This window comes from Phalacrocorax aristotelis, chromosome 5 (genome assembly GCF_949628215.1).
Source record: "Phalacrocorax aristotelis chromosome 5, bGulAri2.1, whole genome shotgun sequence".
In the NCBI taxonomy this organism is placed as follows: Eukaryota; Metazoa; Chordata; class Aves; order Suliformes; family Phalacrocoracidae; genus Phalacrocorax; species Phalacrocorax aristotelis.
In genome coordinates this window covers 19,876,212-19,892,741 of record NC_134280.1, presented here as the reverse complement: position 1 = coordinate 19,892,741, position 16,530 = coordinate 19,876,212, and the positions used below count along the sequence as shown (strand labels likewise).

The window sequence follows — 16,530 nt, the reverse complement described above, 5'->3', positions numbered from 1 at the left end:
ATAGGGAAGAGAACATGTAGAGAAGAAAGGAAAGAGGTAGTAATTAAAAAGGAGAGTAACAAAAAGGGAAAATAAGGGTCTCAGAAATGACTGAAGGTACAAACAGAAGGCAATTATGACAGGAACAGGAGCTGTGCTCTTAAGTTTCCAGCAGCAGCATTAGTAGACACTTGCATCATAGCTAGAAATGACAAAAATGGACAACGAATCTCAGTAGATGGATCAAAGAGCAGAGAAAAATTATACTAAGACCGAAAAAAATTATTTAAGAACAATTATGCCGACTGTGCAGTGAGACTTAATGTTTCCCTGAACCCATACTGCGCTATCACAGCAAGGTAGGCTAGAGTTCTAGGAAGGATCCATTAAATTTTGTTTGCCATGCTGGGCAAACAGTAGGGTTATTAAAGTTATACACCGCCTCAGTTGTATCATAAGGGCTATGCCAATCTGGCTGTGGTCAGCCAGCAGAAAATCACCTCACCGAAGAAGATTCTTTGCTGGATTCATGGAGCAGTGTCAAGGGAAATAAGAGGGTTTGCTGTTAGATGTATGCTTTGTGCCACAAATTAGACCATGGGCCACTTCAGACTAGAGCACGGGCTTGTCATTAATGTTCAGTGAGATGTCCACTGTGATTTGAGACCCTTCCCTCTACTGAGCAGAACTGAAACTCAAGGTGGAGCCCTTCATATTTAACGTGTCTCCTGGACTGCCTGGCACCTCACATATGTAATAGTCATATTTCATTTTTAGTGCCCTTTGGCATTTTACAAAGCGTTATCATGATGTTTGAAAAACTCGGTAAAAAAAAGACTTCTCCAGGAATTGCTCGAAGGGGGCTATCTCACTTGTTGCTTCATACACAGGATAAAAGACTGTCTGGCAGGTTTTCCAGCTGCCAGGGCCATTGACAAGCTTTGTGTCAATCTGTCCTACCTCTGGTCACCCAATGGCTGATACATAGTCGTCTTTCACAATGCTGCCCCACTACAGCTATGAAACTGCCTCTATTAGTGAATGGTTTAGGACCTTGACAATAGTTGCATAGAACATACACAGCTACAAAGCTCAAATCTGTTTTGGTTTTGGGGTTTTTTTTTTTCCTTGTAGGGAATGGAGACGTGAGCAAAAGGCTTATCTTGCATAAATCCATAGGCCGCAGTGAGAAACTCAATTTATAATGATTGTTTGGCATACAATTCTCAGGTAAGTATGAATTTTCATACAGTAGAATTTACAAAGTTGGCATTTTATATCTAAGGGTAATACAATATTTTTGTTTAATTTGGCCTGTGATAGACTTTGCAGAGTGGGTAGCCATCACTGCAGTACTTCACATCTCTTCACGTTCATTATATTGGCACAAGATTACCTGAAGAATCATTCAAGGGCTTTGGGGGAGTTGCGCTGGTTATTGTTGAAGCTGTATTAAATTTATAAACCTTTATTTAAAATTGATAGGTGAAGTTGATGCTATTGATTCAACAGGACCAGTATTTTGCTCAATGTTAAATGTGGCAAATAAGAATTTGGAGAAATTGCTGCCTTAATCCCAGGCACCTTTAGCCTATTGTTTGTCATCCTAATGCCCTTCTGTTTGATATTTACTCCTTTGGACATTGCTACCTCACTCCTTTTGCAAATCCATGTTAGCATTGATGTCATAAAGTAAGCAGAACGAATGTGTGAAATTGCTTGTAAAATTATCAAGTGAAATGAATAGCAAATATGATGACTTTTTTTTAAGTTGAATAAGGAAACTGTCAGCAATGATGCACTCTCATAATGCTTACTAGAGCTGAACAGTATATATATAAGTCTGTGCAAAAGAGGCAGCTAGGCAGATCTCGGGATCCTCAAGGCTTGCCATAGTTCCAGAAGAGAGAGTAGCAGCTCTTTCTGCAACTGCTACGTATCACTTTGAAGTATAAAAAGGTAAGATTTATATGAACTACCTGTACAATTTGTTTGAGAAAGCTGAGGGCATTATCTGAATTGTATTGCCCAAAGTTTGCAATAGAAGTGCAGGATCTTTCAGCAAATTGGTGTTTTCTTCTGTGGTTATAATTATTGATGTTTCAAGTTAATGACATCATCATTTAAATCTTTTAATCTATTGAATTAGTTCACCAGAGAATGATCCAAAAAAGGGAAATAAACTGTTTGGCTTGCAGAAGCAATTCAAAGAAGAAAGATTAACCATTAGAACATGAAAGACATGCACTGTAGTAAGAATTTAAATGTGAGATACATAATTATTGATTTTTATATTTTTATCTCCTTTAGTATCTCCTCTAAAGATAATTAATGAACATGAGTTTTAAAATATTCACTCCTTATAGTTACTGCCTAAATATGAATCAACAGGGGTTCAATTAGCAGAATATAAACTAATTGAGTTTATATAGACGCTGGTTTAAAACTGTCCAAGACAGATTGTCACTCCATCGCCCTCCAGATTGCCACTCCACTGCCCTACTTTTAGATTAGTTTGTCCCAAGTGACTATGCTTTTCGTATCACTGTAAGATCTGAAAAGGAAATTTTATAGCACAAAAGTAAAAATTAAAGCCTTTCAATAGTTATTGTGATTATTGCATAAAATTTAATTTAGTCTTCTATCCTCGTATGGATTTCCTTAGACTGGAACTTTTACAATTTAGAGAACTTTCCACAAGCATTAGAACATGGTAGGTAAATTAGATGTAAAGTACATCTACCAAAAAAAGTAATTTATTTATAATTCAAAATAATTGCTGTGTGCAGTTTCACGTCAACAGAAATCTATTTTATTCATTCATACATTTTCATATGTAAATATTCTTTTTTTTACTGCTGTAACTACATAACTTGTATTTTTAAACTGGAAATAGATACTACAAATCTGACTTTTGAAAGATTCTCTTTTGAAAACTCAGTTAAATTAAGCTAGTAAAATTTGCACATAGCATACAAAAGACATCTGCAGTAAAATATATTGGGAAAACTAGCATAGTCAGGTTGAACAAGGAAATAATATTCAAATAAGTTTCTGATCAAGATTTGAGAGACACATTTGTTACATAAGTTCTGGTGGTTCAAACTGAGATGTGTTACGCTTTTCACCTCCAATCAGAAAGAAATTAAAACATTTCCATTAGTCTAACATGCATAAGAACAAAAATCTTCTGTGTAAAATTAGCCTTAATTTTCTTGCACCTTGACAATAAGATTGCATCGTTTTTAGCAGTACCTACTGGTGACCTAAATAACTTAGAGCAAATAAAACCTTTCTTCTGATTGAGAAAGGAATTGATTATCAGGAATAAACTAAATAAATACTACTTTGCTGATCATCTCTTTTTCTCTACAAAACATGTTTGTGTTCCCGAGAATTAAATAACAATTTCTTCTTCAAAAACTGTAGCTTCTTTAACTTGTCAAAATCTGCTGTTGCTGGTTTGGGTTACCAATAGCAAGTAGTAAACATTGAACAAGCAAAACTGATGCTAAATTTTTAAAAGAACATATCTGACAGAAGTTTAATAGCTCCTGAAACATGCTTATTTTATTAATAAATATTCTTTTACTCGAAAATTGTTTTAATTTCAAAAACATTATTTTATACACCTTTTTTTTTACTAATCTCCCCAGATTTTGATTCCGTAAAATTTAGAAAGAGGCTAAACATGCGTTTAACTTTAAACATGTTCCTAAGGCATGAGGTAGCCAGTGGGACTGTTCACATCTGAAAGCTCTATAGGACTGAGGCACGAGTTAGACCCAAGATATATTGAAATCACCGAAAACTTGTTTACTGACTGCAGTGGGCTTTGAATATGTTTTTTTAAGTAAGTTTTATGTAAAATAATAGTTTTTTGTGTCTAATATTACTGTAAGGAGGCTGTGTTAATTACTAGACTATTTTTTTGTTCCCCCTCAGTGACTTAGGTTTATGTCTAATCTGTATCATGGTTTAACAAAGCTATAGGCAGATGTAAGCTATGTTTCTTTAGTTTTTCAGGTTAAGTAAAAGTATACCAAACTGCTAGCATACCATTAAGCATGACAAATTTTCTTATGTATGGTGCAATAGCCAGACTTTATTTGGTGTCTATGTTAACTCATTTACAGCTATATTAGCTAGCATGGGGGTCACTACATTATAATCAAACCATTTTTGTCACCACAGCAGAGTTGTCTCCCAAAGAACAGGCAGAGCTTTTGTTCCATTGTCAGAAGCCTATGAAATGTGAAATTATGCATTCCTTGGGATAAACATTGGATGTCAGTGTTGCACCACCAAATTACAGCTCCAACTGAAAGAGTGAAAAGAGGGTTCAGTACTATAGTTAGAGTTGTAATAGGACTGACTACATGGCCACTACGGTATTTGTTGGTACTAGAGCAGGATGTGTGCAAGTGTAGGCATCAAATCTCATACATCAGGACATTACAGAAGGCAGGAAAGAGTCTCCATACACACTGATGAAATAATGAGCAACACTTGCAGCAGCTTCTGGTGGAGAGAGGAAAATCCACTCACATTGCTTAATAGTACAATCTGCCAGAAAATCTTACATTCATCAATTTATTTTCCTGGTTTCGATTAAGATTTGATGAAGATTTTTACTGCCTTCAATATTTTGATACTAACACTGTGGTATTCTAGTAAAATATTTATCTTATTCATTGATTCTTCTAAAAATTAGGTCTCTCAAAGTACCAGAAACAGTACATTCTTCCTAACCATAGGTAAAATGCCTGCCAACAATCAAGACTTTTATAACAGACAGGAGAAAGAGATATCATAAAAAACCTGCTCTGAAGCTGGGCAGACTACTGGGGCAGAGCAGAAGTCCTACAGCAGTAAGGTTGTTGATGCAGCCGTTTACTTTTTCAAATTTGTTCACATAGCCCCCCCATTTGCACTGCTCAGTGCAGAACCAACTCTAAATTTCAAGAAAGTAATCTGCACCTCTTCTACACATCATTCCTTTAACTTTCTTATGGCTTCCTCCAGGCCATAGTATATTTAAATTCAGCCTACTGTGACAAGGCATTACAACAGAGAATAGATGTGTTTTCAGTCAGACTGCCTTGTTTTATAAATCATTGAATTCCAATAAATAACTCCTCCAGTGGAGCCAGAGGAGTTAATGCAGATTACATTTAGTGGGGAGGGTGTTTTTTGCCTGGGTCTTACTTTGCCACCTACCACTTCACTTCAATGCACTCATCTTTCCTATCTCCCTTTGTTTTTCAGACTGTAATACAAACTTCCATAGGGAAGTGTCATGGATGGCAGAAGGGCTTTTTCAAAAACACAAGTATCAGTCCAAGTATATGATGGAACTATTTCCAGTGACATTTTGCTGATATGAACTCATTGCAACTTTTTTTTTGCTTTACAGCAGATTAATATTATGATCCACACTGATTTTAAAGTTAGAATGAATGAGCATTTACTATTCATCATTCAATGAATGAGCATTTAGCCATTGGACAAGTGGCATATTCAATTTCTTTGTCAAGGTCAAAAGTACCTGACCAGACATTAAATTCATTTTCTTTGCTATACATTCATTCCATAAAATTAAGTGATCCAAAATAATTAAAAATAAACAATATATACTAGTTGATGTCATAAGTATATTTCCTCTCATCTCCTGTTTATGCAAAGCACTTTTGAGTCTATTAGCCATTAGCTGCTTGTAGTCCCTTTTGCACAGGGTTTTGTGAGCCTAAGATGAAGATCATTTATTTGTTCAATAGAGTTTGTCCTTGAGGGGATCATATGTCAACAGACTGATACTACTACATTAAATAACAAAAATTGTAGCACACATAATTAGGAGATTAGAGAATGCCTTGTTCCCATTTGTGACTATTCACTGAAAGTTATAACTGTACTCCTTGCATGAGTAAACCAGTCACTAATGTAAGTAAGGGCATCACAGCTTGGCTCTGGATCACCAGAGCATTTGTACAGACTGTAACACTGTAGTTTACATTGAATAATCTCACATTAAAGTCAGTGAGACTGGTCTTTACAATGCGCGTGATGATGACACATCAGAATGTAGCCATTTCTGTTACATGGTTGAAGCCATCAGAATGACCTGTTAACAGTAAGAATTACATCTGGGAGACAATATTTTCTGCTTTGGTTTATTATCACTAATGTGAGGTATACACTTCATATCTTGTATATCCCACAGAGCCTCATTATGGAAGCCCTTAAGCTGAAATAAGTATTATGTCAATAGTGCAACAAGCAAAACTTGACATATCAGGCCATGAATAGAACACAAGCCAACGTCTTGTTTGGTGGTTGTTTTTTCCTAAGGAGTCACACCTATTAATAAGTCATTATTCAGTCCAGAGCCTACTGCTGCAATATCTGTGATTTCAAAAACAAACTTTTAAACAGAGGGTGGAGGGCCAGAATGAATGAGGAGCTGCTAATGTGACAGTACTCTTGACAGAGATTTACTTTTTTTCTCTAGTGAATGAGCTGGGAAAAAAAAAAGTTACACCAATACCCTAGTTTTGCAATAAAGCAATATTACAGAAACATATCTAATGCTTACCATCAGCAGAACACAGGGTTAAGGAGATAGACCTTTATCCTTGCATTACAGAAGAAAGTGAGGATACAGTTGCTCTCAGCTCACCTTGCATTCTAGAACAGAGACCTGAGCCTAAAGCCTAGAACAGAGACTACGCCTTTTGAATGCCTACACAAGGCGCTACAGTCTCCATCCACTGGACATGGACCCTGTCCTCACAGAGTCTTAATATCATCAGGTTTAGATCAGCATTAAGGATGTCTCTTTTTGATGTAATTGATTCAGAGGTATGTAAAGATTATTACAATTTTCTTTGTTGCCTTATTTCTGTTTTGACAGGCAATGAAAATGAAAAGTGTTTATTTTGTTGCTGGGCTCCTTTTAATGATAGTTCAAGGCAGCTGGCAAAATCCTCTTCAGGATACAGAGGAGAAATCAAGGTAAAGTCTTCAGATCAAACTTCTAGAAACACTTGGCCTGGGCTTTGTTTTCTTATAGTTTTAAGCAAAACATACTATGACTTAAAGATAGTGTTTTGTATACTGTTACACTGTAATTAATCTAATACTGGCAAAAGTTTTTAATATTGCAAAGGATAGCACAGAAGTTTTTGTTATTACAAAGAATAGCTGCCTTAGCCGAGAAGACCTTGTAATTGTGCAGTATCCAATCTGCTATGCTGACCCGTTTTACTAGCCAGCTAGTGATCAATATGCCACTTGCTTTTACATTGTGAGAGAATAAAATAGTAATGCACCTGTAGAATGTACGATAACCATTGCCAGTTACCAAGTTCTAAACTTTTAACAGATCATTCAAAGCTTCCCAGTCTGAACCATTAGATGAATCTAGACAGCTGAATGAAGTGAAACGTCACTCACAAGGCACATTCACCAGTGATTACAGCAAGTACTTGGACACTAGACGAGCTCAGGACTTTGTGCAATGGTTAATGAGCACTAAAAGAAATGGGTAAGCATTTTGGTCACATTGCTAGAGATTTCCATATACAGAAACAGCCAAAAATCTAGCTGAATTCAGTTTCTTGATTTCAGCTTCCCACCACAGACCACGTATAATCCTCAAATAAGTAAAGTACTTAAGGAAAATGTACGGGTAATGTTACTATGTTATTAGAAATTGGGAATATATGCAAATTCAGTCAAAAGGATTTGGATGAATCAAGTGCAGTATCACTACATTACTTGATATGCCATCTAAAAAGACTGTCTCAGCCTCTTTGGGGCAAATTGTTTCAGTGAGTGAATTAAGTTCAATAGGAATAAGATATGTAAATATAAGGTAAAGGTCTGGGCCATTGGGCCTTAATAAAACTTTGCTATCTATGGATACTCTAACCCTGATGTTTCATTTGTGAAAAGGGAGCTAAGGTTTAAGTTTTGTTGACCACTGGATACTTTACCAGTATGACAAGTATACTGTTTAGGCATGAGTTGGCTTGTTTTTTGAAAATATACTTTGATTAAAGACAAGCTACCAAGCTGACAGCAAGAATAATGTAACAGCATGTAAGTCTATGGCCTGTGTTCTAGAGAAGATCTGTCCACAGAATCAAAAAATCTATTAGATTAATGCTTTTAAATCCCTGTGGAAGTCTTTAAAATATAAAGTAAGGATTTCTAGATATTGTATTAATTTTAATTCATACACCTGAAATTATTTATAACATTCATCTATTAGCCATGGTTGTTTATCATAATATTTAAATAATAAACAATAAAATTTTATCACTACAGCCAACAAGGACAGGAGGACAAAGAAAATGAGAAATTCCCGGACCAGCTCTCAAGGTATTCTAGTTGCCACAACTTGTTACTCAAAAACAGTTTGAGCTCATTTTCTGTTAAGTAAGAAGGAAACAGTGTTACCACAATCCAAGAAATACCTGTCAAAAGAAATTATCTCACACCTGCTTTTTACAAGGAAAGAGGAAATGTCTCTATGCTATTTATTCCTGAGCCTGTGTTCTATAGCTATAGGCTATAGGCTGAAGCAAAAAACCCCATTATGATGAGGAAAAGAAAACCAGTGAGAAGACTAATGAAAGGAAAATGGCCAGGCACCAATTTGGAGGGAGATGATAAAACACAATACCATGTTCAGCCCTAAGCACTCAGTCCCATGTTACATAAACCACTCGTTACAGGAAAGGAGAACACAAGACCTACTGGAGGCCAGAATTTTTTTTTCTTGACAATGTTTTTGGGAACGGGTTGGGGGGGGGTGTGGAAATTTGAAACAAATAAAACAAAAACCCAGTAAGTGTTTTTGCGAAACTTCATTTTATCAGAAATTCCAAAGAGGATAGCCCAGATCAGAAAGATTCTTCCATTCAAAACACGGTCAATATCAGAAACAAATCCGTGATAATGTTTCAGCTTCAATGAAACAGCATATCTCAAGAAAATTAATGTTTCTTAAAAAATGTTCCAAATTAGTTAGCATGCTGATGAAAAGTGCAGATGGTACTAAATTAGGAGGAATGGTGAAATCCCGAAGAGATAAAAAATAATAGAAAGAGCTAGCAGCACTGAAAATTGGGCAGAAATTACCAAATTCTGAAATAGAAATGATGGGGAACTTATTCGTGGAAAATACTCCATAATATGTCTACTTCTCAGTGCAGCTTGCCTTCCTAAGGGCCAATGTGACATAATTTTGTGCTACATCAGAGAAACAAATACAATGAGGTGTAGGGAGGGAGAAGGCAATTGTGTTTCTCTATTAAGCTGGAGGTGATCAGGCTTGAAATTGTTCCAAGATTATCACTCAGCCAGAAGGACAATTAAAAGGGTGCTCACAAAACAATTCAAAATGTAAATTGAATAGGAATTAAGTTAAAATAGTTTGGCTAAGAAATAATGAAGATGAAGGTAGGAGGGGTGGCTTAATGGAAAATTTTAGGTTAACACAAGAGGTAACAAAATGTCTGTAGAATACAACACAGTTTGTTGATCATAGCTAATTAGTCTAGCAGACTATGCCAACGCATCTACATTTGCTTTCAGCACCTGATTTGATCTGTTTAGAACTGGTTCAGGGATCTCTGCACAAAACTGTATTGCATAGCACAGACAGCGCCTTCAGACCTGAAAGATATCAAGAAAAAAAATCAAGAGTAATTTGAGAAGCAAAAAACCCCCTCTCCCTAATAAGAAACGCTAGTCTGGTGGGTGGGAAATAGAAATCAATATAGGTTAGAAAAAAATGAGTCCTTATACAGTCTGCTTCTAGAGTATTGCTCTTCTTTCAGCAATGCGATCTCCAAGCGTCATGCTGAATTTGAGAGACATGCTGAAGGCACCTACACCAGTGACATCACCTCTTATTTGGAAGGTCAAGCTGCCAAAGAGTTCATTGCTTGGTTAGTGAATGGACGAGGTAGAAGAGAGTAAGAATCCATCCATTCCTATTATTAAATTTTGCCTTGCTTTTGGGGTTAGAAATCAAGTCTAATGAAACCTTGATGTGTTTTTGATCATTATTGCTGTACTTCATGTTTTTCTTTTGTAATAGAAGATATTCTGTGGATGTTAGACTACCACTTTAAATTATTAAGTTCAAATACATATTAAAACAAACATGTTCAGTATGCTGTTACACTCTAAAAGGTCAAGTTATATTTAAGGTCAACATATCTAAAACTAAACCAGACCTTCCTCTAACTACCATCTTTCCCCATTCACATAACATTGCTTCGAGTCTCCTTAACTATCCTTCAGAAGATTCAAGTCAGTGTCATCTTAAATTAGTTTTTTTTTCCCCTTTCACAGTCAATCTTTTCCTGCAGTATTTCCAAGATTAAATTTTTACCAATGTCATCAGCTGTACTCCATGTCCTGGTGATCATTCGCAGCAGTAACTGACAAGTTCTTCTCCTTTTCCCATGCACCACAAAGTCGCCCCAAGTTGTTGCTCCCAAAATAACTATCAATTCCTATGACTATGACTTATTTTCCTTTTCAAGACATTTGTACTTCTTTTGCTGAGGTTCACAGTTTCCTGGACTCAGTGCTCCACAGTTTTGACCTACCTATGTCGCTGATTTCTTTCATTAATACCTTCTTCTCCACGAACTCATTGCATATTTCTCAAGCCTATTCACTTCATCTACTCACTCATGACTTTACATCTTTTTTCGTGATAGTCTTACACTTAGAATGGTCTTACCTTCAATCTCCTGCAGGCACCTTCTATCTCATCATATTTCCAACTCTGTGTGGCCAGGGGCTACACCATGTACATGCCTCTCCCCACCTATTAACTGTTCTGTACTTACTTGTGCCTTTAGACTGTAAGCTCTTCGGGGCAGGGATTTCAATTCATCCTCTGGTTATATATTCTACCAGCTGTAAAGTACTATGTAAGTCTCTCAGACTATATAAAAACAATAAATAACAATAACAATAAAATATAATCTGTAAGACAAGATTGTGTGTTGTAGTCAAGGAAGACTAAATAGGTAAAAGTAAATTTTCTAAACAACATCAATTTCCTGAAAAAACAGAGTGAAATAAGTGAGGTCAGCTATGTAAAGAAGGGAAAGGCTATTGCCACTTCATAGCGATGTTCAGATTTGCTGTTGGTTTTCTGTCATATTTTATTTTAATGAGCAGAAATATGGTATTTCAGTATCTGTAAGAGAGAGATTAAAACCTGGCTGTGATGAACTGAGCTTAGAAACCTAGATGGACAATTAAATGTAGACTACCCTTCTGCTTCACAATATTTAGTATTATTTGCAGTCAAGCTTGCATATAACCTCCTCCGAAATTATTGCATAAAAAGAACCAGTCTGCCTGTCATTGGTCCCAGAGCACAGCATGCTTCAGTATCAGCCCATCTTAATGGAATTCATTAAAATCTTCCTATATTAGATGGGATGAAACAAGAGAGGAAGGTTTTCTAAACAAGGCCCTTAGCGTAATGGTATTCCAACAGTCAAAAAAGGATAGAGCAAGAATCAGGATTTGATTCCAATTATAAAATGCTATTGTGCAGCAAACAATCACATAGATTTTATACAGGTGTTATAATTGAATTACTTTAACCCCCCAAAAAAGTTGCTGCTCTTAATATATAAAAACTTATGCAGTCTAACTGTAAGTATATAACTAGGACTTAAGTCCAATTAAAACAGAAAAAATATGAAAATTTGACTATAATATTTTAGTAGTGATATTTCTTAAATAATGATTCTTAGTAAATCTACTGTGAGTTTTACTGATGCAGAGTCTACCTGGCACAGACACTGCAGATTCAGATATAGTTCTGCACGTATGGCTTTTCCAAAAAGTGCTAGAAAGGAATTTAGACTCACCTACAGGAACAGTCCTCACCTGGTAAAGGGAAACTTCCATGCTTTATTCTGTTGTTAAAATAATGCCTCAAAAGATGTTCTGATATGCATCATGCTGTACTGATCCATAACATCAGGCTCAACCCTTAACTCCTTAAAATCAAAGGAAATGTGCAGTTTATTAGAATCCTGTAACGAGGCCCTTTTAAAAGATTTGTTTATTTTGGTCTGTAAATTGTTTCATAATTTTTTTCCCTTTGAAGTTTCCCAGAAAAAGCTCTTGTGGCTGAAGAAATGGGCCGAAGACATGCAGATGGAACTTTCACGAGTGATATCAACAAAGTCCTTGATGACATGGCTGCCAAAGAGTTCCTAAAATGGCTGATTAACACAAAAGTTACTCAAAGGTGCCTGAATTTTGATTGTGTTATTCTTAATATCTGAAGTTTTAAATGTATTTGTTACACATAGGGAAAATACTGCTAATTTTTCTCTTAACTATTGATATATCTGTAACTGTTACAAACTCTGTTACAGACAGTGCTGAACAAGGATGAGACACTAAACAGAACTCATTCCAAATATATTTTGTATTTTGCATCAGTGGTGAACCTATTTAATAGTTTTCTATTTAACTTGAGGGGAGTTTTGCTACTGAATGTTACCGCAAGTGAGGTCGTATTATATTATCCAAAAATACAACTCTCCTTAGCATGGGCATTATAAAACCAGAAATATTTATTGGTAAAATTACACCAAATTGATTATTCTTTAAAGATGGTGGTATAAAACACTGCCTTAAATTGTGGCTTGTCATTAGGGAATAGGGTACTATAATCTGAGTTTCTGACAGCTAACTATTTAAGAACCCTGCTTTAGTTTGCCTGTATATAGGCAAGTGCTGTTGGAAAAGCAACATTTTCTATCTGAGCTCTGTGAACAGGTTAGTATTTAAGAATTATTTATTAACATTAACAAAGCGTTTCAAAAATAATAAAATGCCAACTCGAGGCACAGGTGAGTGGCCAGATTTTTTAAAATGTTTTATGTCCACTCTGTAAAAAATAATTACTTTTAGTTGCTTGATACTGATGCATCCAAAATGACTAGTTGATCTTGGAATTCTGAAACAACCACTACTGTCTCAAAAAATTTAGAACCTATAGTTAAAATACAGTTTTTACTATCATTTTAAGATTTTTGTGTTTGCTTGTAGTTCATCATTGAAACAAACAATTTAGGAAAATAATGTATTAGAAACTATGAAAAATCATTTTCAATCTGTAATTAGAGAGAGGCATTGAGGGGTCTGTGGAACTAACATTTAACTCCTAAACAGGAAAAATATGTTCCATGCATATTTCATAAACCTTGGGAGATTTAGAGTATGTCCTAATTGTTCCTACTTTTTTTTCCCCCCAGGGACCTGATGGGAGAATACCAGTAAAAATGCAGAATAAAAATGGGATAACTGAAGATCTTCATTGCCTGTACTGCCAGTTATTAAGAGATTCTGAAATCTGTATTCTGTCATTTACATTGGGTGTAACAAAGCTATGTCACCTTGCATGCCAGGAAATAATTGTACTATAGTTTAGTGTTGCCAAAGGTTTATATATGGAAAACCTACTGTCTAAAGGATGGTTATCTTAACAGCTTTAAGACTATGAAGGTTCCATATCTTCATATTTTCCATTTATTAGGACTGAAGTAACTCCATTTCTATTTAATGATAAAATTATTTTTCTAAAAAGTTGACTTCTACACACAAAGGATTCAATCAGCAATTACATGTGTTATTTACTTGTAAGGGGCTGGCAGTTACAAATGCCTAAGTGAATATCCCTCTTAAAACCTTTGTTATAAAAAGGCTAAGCTTTAAGGATATTAAATGATAGCCTTAAATAAATTTTTTCAAGCTTCTTTTCCGTTGACTTTTCATGTGTATATCCCTTGTGCCTCTTTGCACTCCATTTCATTTTGTTCTAATATTTTAATGTCACTGAGATCTTGGAAGAGGTTTGTTTGGAATGAAAAAACAAACTCAATATTTTGTTTTGTCACATTTTCTCCATAATGATTCTCAGAAAAGAGCTGTGTGAACTTTGAATTATCTCTAACTGAAAAAGAAATCATGTAAGATTAAGCCACAGGTGGGAAAAAGACTGAACGGACAAGCATTCTTCATTAGCATAAGTTCTTGTTTCTCAGCAAAAGCAGGACAGCTTTGAAAAACATTAAGTGCAATATACTCCATTAGTAGTGGAAGCTACCACATAATTTCTTCAGACTTTATAAGACTGCCAAGTAAAGCCAACTCAAATGGCCCTGGGGTCACTCTAATCGGTGGTGTATTCTTTCCTTCCTTCTTCCTCTGAGAACCGCTTCGTCCATCACCTCTTGCATTTAGCAACATTGTACTGTAACTTACAAACACAGCTGCCATTTCAGTAACCTTTGCCTTCTCCATTATCATGACGGAACATTTCCTTTGCAGATCTCGGTGTTTCTAGCACCCAAACTATTATACTTCCAGCTGGCCAGGGCATGTTTTTGTGGGTATGGTAGTAGCTGCAACTCTCAAATAGCAACAGGTGCTGTTGTGCACCTCTTACTTCTGATGACTCCCCAAACACCCTTTTCTCCCCTTGCTATAACAGCAATATGCCAGTCTATATGTACCTATATTAAAATGTCCTAAAGGGCAAGTGGTTTAAGAGAAAGCCAATGGTCTTAGCATGTATCTAGTAGAAGCTAATATGAAGCAGGAGCTTTACTGAGTCAGAATTAGCACCTATAACTTTTTCTAGTAATAACTAGTATTGTTTTGTGTCTCACTTGTTTTTTAAAGACATCTGAAACTTTCACTAACAGTCTAGAATTTCCAGAAAAATAACATTAGATTATCCTCCCAGAGTAAAATCTGTAATTTTAGATCAGGACTGATCATACACAACTTGGCATCTAGAACATCCTAACTTCAAACAATTAAAACTCAATAGAACCTTGTGCTAAAAAAAACATCATAGCATTCAAAATACCACTGGAGGTTAAAAAGGGGGGGGGGGAGGGGGGGAAGAATGTATACATATTTCTTGTTTATTTAATCCCACTTATATCCCAGTGGTTTGGTTCCAAGTGGTTCTGGAACTGAAAAAAAATCAGTTATACACAGCTGGATCCATACGGTCCAGGCTGTAATGGTACAAACAGTTAACTCTTCTGTTTCCACAGATTGAGTAATTGTCTTTAAAATGTTCTATTCCACCATGTCCAGGATATTTAGTGCTCTGAATGACAGGATTCCTGAGTTACGAATCCATTTTCCTGTGGTGTGTGTCACCAGTGTATTTGAGCACCTCCTGATGATGGCTCTGTCAGCTATGGAAATACACATATTTTTACAAATTATACGCTTTTAGGAACAGAAGGGTATTAATTATTTTCTCAGTTATACAGCTTGTCTGGAACACAGAAAAAAATATTTAATCTCTAATTTTCTGAGTCCCAATCTAGAGCATGAATCAAAAGACATCTTTTCTTCAGAAGTGAGATGAAGTTGAGCATGTTCCAGAAGTTCCAAACACATGTTTTAGCTCAACAGGACTAGGACTTACATATCCTGAAATTGCAGAGCAAGTCCACATGGGATCAAAAAAACCTGAGGTATGTGCTGGGTATTTCTTACACACCCTAGATGAAATTCAGTGAATGGTAAAAACATAGGGAGAAATAAGAAGCAGCCACTTCTTTTAAAATTGTCTTTACTGGACAATAGCTACCCATGTCTGCAGGCTGAGAGAGGGCAGAATAGCTGCAGCATTCAAGCCTAGAGAGAATTGCTATTTCTGTTTTAATCTTAGTTTTGTACTCTAGTAAGGGAGAGAGATAATTCTAGGCCTTACAGGCTGTGAGTGGTACACTGGTAGGGAAATTTAGGAACAGAGTGGCCTGAAGATTCTTTATAAATAATAGATGGTTTTGACAGTCTTCAGGCAATGGAGCAACCACTGTCAGTTACTATGTGGACTGTAACGCCTGTGGTGGTGGTGCTGCTTCTATTCGACAAATAAAGCAAGGGAAGTAGGACTGCTTTAGGGAGTCATGCTCAGGAGCATGTTTCAGCATTACAAACATGGCTTACACTCTCATCCACTCTCAGGAACATTAACCTTCCTTGCAGTCGAGGACCCATGCTGTGTACAGCTTATTACTTTTTATTGTTGTTGGCAAGATAAACAAGTGGACGGTATACCACATAGATATTTAAGTGGAGCTGTAAGACATTCTGAAACTCTGCTCATGCCTCTCACAGCATATATGGGATACTAGTTTGAAAAGTAATGTAAAAACCTGCCATTTCACTCTGATTTTACTTTATAAAAGTGGACTTACCTATTTCTGCAGACAGAAATTAGTGTTAAGCAAGGTGTGAATTTGCAGAACATTGGGTCCTCCATTGTAAACTTACACTGAGCTGCATGGAACCACTGTCAGGGCACATTAATGGCATTCCTAAGGTAAACCGATACAGCCAGCACAGTGTAAATTCATTAACTAGTAGTAACCAGTACCTTCAAGGAGCATGGTATGCAACAGTGAGCGTAAGTCTGTATCTAGATGAAGTCTATTACCTTTCATACAGACAAACCCTTAA

The 16,530-nt window shown here is 36.1% G+C and overlaps 1 protein-coding gene across 2 annotated transcripts; it reads left to right on the top strand.

Moving 5' to 3' along the window:
- The first annotated feature begins 1,840 nt into the window (after window positions 1–1,840).
- Window positions 1,841–13,798, top strand: GCG (glucagon). Of its 2 annotated transcripts, XM_075093311.1 has the most exons (7): window positions 1,841–1,938; window positions 6,893–6,993; window positions 7,364–7,525; window positions 8,311–8,364; window positions 9,828–9,965; window positions 12,137–12,280; window positions 13,296–13,798. In XM_075093311.1, exons 2-7 carry the CDS (start codon window positions 6,896–6,898, stop codon window positions 13,318–13,320), a joined length of 621 nt encoding a protein of 206 aa, XP_074949412.1. In that variant the 5' UTR covers window positions 1,841–1,938; window positions 6,893–6,895; the 3' UTR covers window positions 13,321–13,798. The 2 variants fall into 2 exon arrangements, with proteins under 2 accessions (XP_074949412.1, XP_074949413.1); XM_075093312.1 differs by lacking the exon at window positions 9,828–9,965.
- The last annotated feature ends 2,732 nt before the right edge of the window (window positions 13,799–16,530 follow it).

Coding starts and splice junctions, on each gene's coding strand:
- GCG (XM_075093311.1), top strand. CDS start 6,896: ATGAAAATGAAAAGTGTTTATTTTGTTGCTGGGCTCCTTTTAATGATA. Junction 6,994..7,363: donor GATACAGAGGAGAAATCAAG/GTAAAGTCTTCA, acceptor AACTTTTAACAG/ATCATTCAAAGCTTCCCAGT. Junction 8,365..9,827: donor TTCCCGGACCAGCTCTCAAG/GTATTCTAGTTG, acceptor CTCTTCTTTCAG/CAATGCGATCTCCAAGCGTC.